The sequence below is a fragment of the Coptis chinensis genome, chromosome 6 (genome assembly GCF_015680905.1).
Source record: "Coptis chinensis isolate HL-2020 chromosome 6, ASM1568090v1, whole genome shotgun sequence".
NCBI classification, from domain to species: domain Eukaryota; kingdom Viridiplantae; phylum Streptophyta; class Magnoliopsida; order Ranunculales; family Ranunculaceae; genus Coptis; species Coptis chinensis.
The window spans coordinates 60,289,314-60,292,182 of NC_141461.1; the positions used below are offsets into that span (position 1 = coordinate 60,289,314).

General features: G+C 35.8%; 1 protein-coding gene across 1 annotated transcript; it reads right to left on the reverse strand.

Annotated features, from left to right (window-relative positions):
• Positions 1-219: 219 nt before the first annotated feature.
• LOC147493792 (putative mannose-1-phosphate guanylyltransferase 1) lies at positions 220-2,056 on the reverse strand. Its single transcript, XM_086567942.1, has 6 exons — positions 1,976-2,056; positions 1,424-1,544; positions 1,147-1,209; positions 837-1,056; positions 758-795; positions 220-714 (listed from the first exon to the last, which is right to left on the reverse strand). The coding sequence occupies exons 2-6, from the start codon at positions 1,532-1,534 to the stop codon at positions 220-222; spliced, it is 927 nt and encodes a 308-aa protein (XP_086424068.1). The 5' UTR covers positions 1,535-1,544; positions 1,976-2,056.
• Between the last annotated feature and the right edge of the window lie 813 nt (positions 2,057-2,869).

The following is a 2,869-nucleotide window of genomic DNA, read 5'->3' on the forward strand; positions in this document are numbered from 1 at the left end:
GCTAATAGTACTGATTGTTTCAAAGAATTATCAATTAAATGAAAAAGTTTCTTTTTCAGATGTCAAGTAATTCAACATGCTCAAAAAATAACTCAATGATCAGACGACAATATATTCAAATGTGTAGCATATCATATATCAAACGTCAGGCTCGAGTCCCATTTGCCTAACAAAAAGAGTAATGACTAAAAAAGACGGCAATAAAAGTTTTTTCAACCATTACCACAAAGGAACAATGAGATACTTTTTGGGATGTCTGGAAGCACCTTTGTGAATTACACTTACAAGAACACACCCTGGACCAATGGCAACGTCAGGTCCTATTAGAAAGTCCTCTCCAATGACAGCACTCTCATCAACCAAAACATTTCCAGCAATGTGGGAGCCAGAAGCTAATCTGGATGCCGATATCTTGCGTAGCGAATCCAAGTATAGTCTAAGGCCTGTAATATAATCCTTTGGTTGTCTAATATCCATCCAAAATCCTGGTAGGACCATTGCATAGAGCTTTTGCTCTGCTGCAATATTAGGGAAGACCTCTTTCTCGATTGATGTGGGTCTCAATTGAATCCGATCAAGAACAGATGGGCTTAATAGGTAAATCCCGACATTGATCTTGTTACCCACAAAGATTTTTGGCTTTTCTACGAACCTCTCAACCTTCCCTGTTTCTTCTTCCATAACCACCACACCGTACTTTGAGGGTTCATCCACCTGTCTAAGTCAAACATAATTTATCGTCTCAGAGTTACCTTACCTTGGGGAAACCAAGCATAAGAATGTAAGTTCTTCTATCTAATAAGGAAAATAGATAATGCTTAAAGACAAAAATTTACCTTGGTCACCATGAGATTTGTGGAACCTAATAATTTCATTGAAAGGGTATTCACTAATAACGTCACTGTTGAGGACGAAGAATGGCTCACCAGAGTCATCATTCAATTTGTCCCTTGCCAAAGGCAGAGGACCAGCAGTGCCAAGTGGCTCAGTCTCCTGTGAGCAAGTAATCTTGATCTCTAGCCTTGTCTCATATTCCATTAAGAAATTCAGCATTACCTGCACAACAATGTGTTCCATAAGTAACGTTAACACTGATTTAAATAGTTGTCCTATTGCTACTAGAAATGGTGATGTGTCCTGTTTTACCTCTGGCTGGTAATTGATGGCCAAAATAACTTCTGTCACTCCAACAGCTTTGAGAGCTTCAATCTGATAAACATTTGAGCTGCAATAAAAAAATTTGAGCCGCAACATTTGAGCACATAGGAGAGGGTACAAATTTAGTACAATGAGGATTCGTTTAAATGATACTTAAACAGTTGACACAATAAAAAAAGAGCCACAATAACAACCATTAACTTATTGGCGAAGGGCAAGAAATAGACAAGAAACTAATACAAAATAATAATTTGTGAAGTAAAACCTGATGCAGAATCATTGGTTTATTAGCAAAATCGACGAGAGGCTTGGGTACACTAAGTGTCAATGGACTCAACCGCGTTCCGAAACCTCCAACAAGAATAAGTGCCTTCATCTTTCAAACTCTGGATTAAAAACAAACAACAAGTCTAGTACACAACCACAACCACAACAATAAAATCTAAGAAGAAACTGCAAATGTAAGAAACCAATTAGAAAATGTATCACATCTGTTTCTTAATACACATGAAAAACGAAACTAAAAGTTTAAAACCCTTTACAGCAGCGTGTTGGAACAAGTTTGACACATATCAAAAAGACGCAAGCGAGAAAACGAAAACAAGTAAGTTTAACACAAGTGTTGCATGCATAGTTTTTCAGCTTATAGACGAAGACTGCACATTCTAGAAACACACAGACCAGGTTTCAAATAAGATGGGCAATATATATGAGATTACGCTTGGGATAGGATCAAATATGTGTACATAAAGTCAACGATTAAAACTACCTTTTAAAGTAAAAAAAATGGTATATTTGTATGTTGTAGAGATGATACCAGAATAATATTGGCAGCCGCTGGAATCGTTAGTTGTTGTTGGGGATGTTGGTGCGTTGAGAGTTATTATTATTATTATTATTATATATGTAGTTTTGATGATGGGATTTGAATTGTCATTGGATTTGAAAACTGTCTTCAGTTCACGTCCACGCTTCCAACGTGCATTCCAAGACACTGTGTTCGAAGTACTACACTGCCCCCGTTTTAGTATCCCTAGCTTTTTTTTTTTTTTTTTTTTTTTTTTTTTATAAAGACCTAGCTAGTATTCTTTTAACTTGCTTTTATGCTTCTTTTCAGAGTGGAACTAGATTTTGAATCTGGGCATACGCCCGGGATCTTTTAGGTATCTTTCGTGATGTAAAATAAATATTTTATTATGATAGTTTTTATATTTAAAAAATTTATGGTCTAATTCAAGCACAAAATGTGTATGGTTTTTTTGTGTAAGGCTCCTAAGAGTATAAGCAACTAACCCAACCAATAAGACAGTGACCCACTACTAATTTTACTATCATCACTTGAAGTTTTCAAGTTGAAGTACAGTTTACAAAAAAAAACTTTCAAAACCATTATGTTTATTCTTGTGACTTGCATTGCTTGGAAAAATAGTCTGCAACCAGATATGTCATCCCTCCAAACTCTAAAAACATTGCACGTATATACTGCCAACTTGTTTCATATATTTGAATTGAGACTATTGAGAGTTATACCAGATTTGACTTACATATAAACGGACTTTAATAGCTGGTAATTTAATGGGTTTTGGGCTTGACTATTGTAACCGGTCCAAACTTAGTTGTTATTAGAGTGAAGAGTACGTGTCTCTTGAGTTAGAGCATGTGTCATGGTGTCTCTTATTTTGACCTTTTTTCGTGAAATCTGTGCCAAATT

What these genes read in the sequence shown, in the direction of transcription:
- LOC147493792 (XM_086567942.1), bottom strand. Translation starts at nt 1,534, where the DNA reads ATGAAGGCACTTATTCTTGTTGGAGGTTTCGGAACGCGGTTGAGTCCA. An exon ending in AACCAATGATTCTGCATCAG is followed by an intron (nt 1,210 to 1,423) that starts GTTTTACTTCAC and finishes AATGTTTATCAG; the next exon opens with ATTGAAGCTCTCAAAGCTGT. An exon ending in CAAATCTCATGGTGACCAAG is followed by an intron (nt 796 to 836) that starts GTAAATTTTTGT and finishes TTTCCTTATTAG; the next exon opens with ATAGAAGAACTTACATTCTT.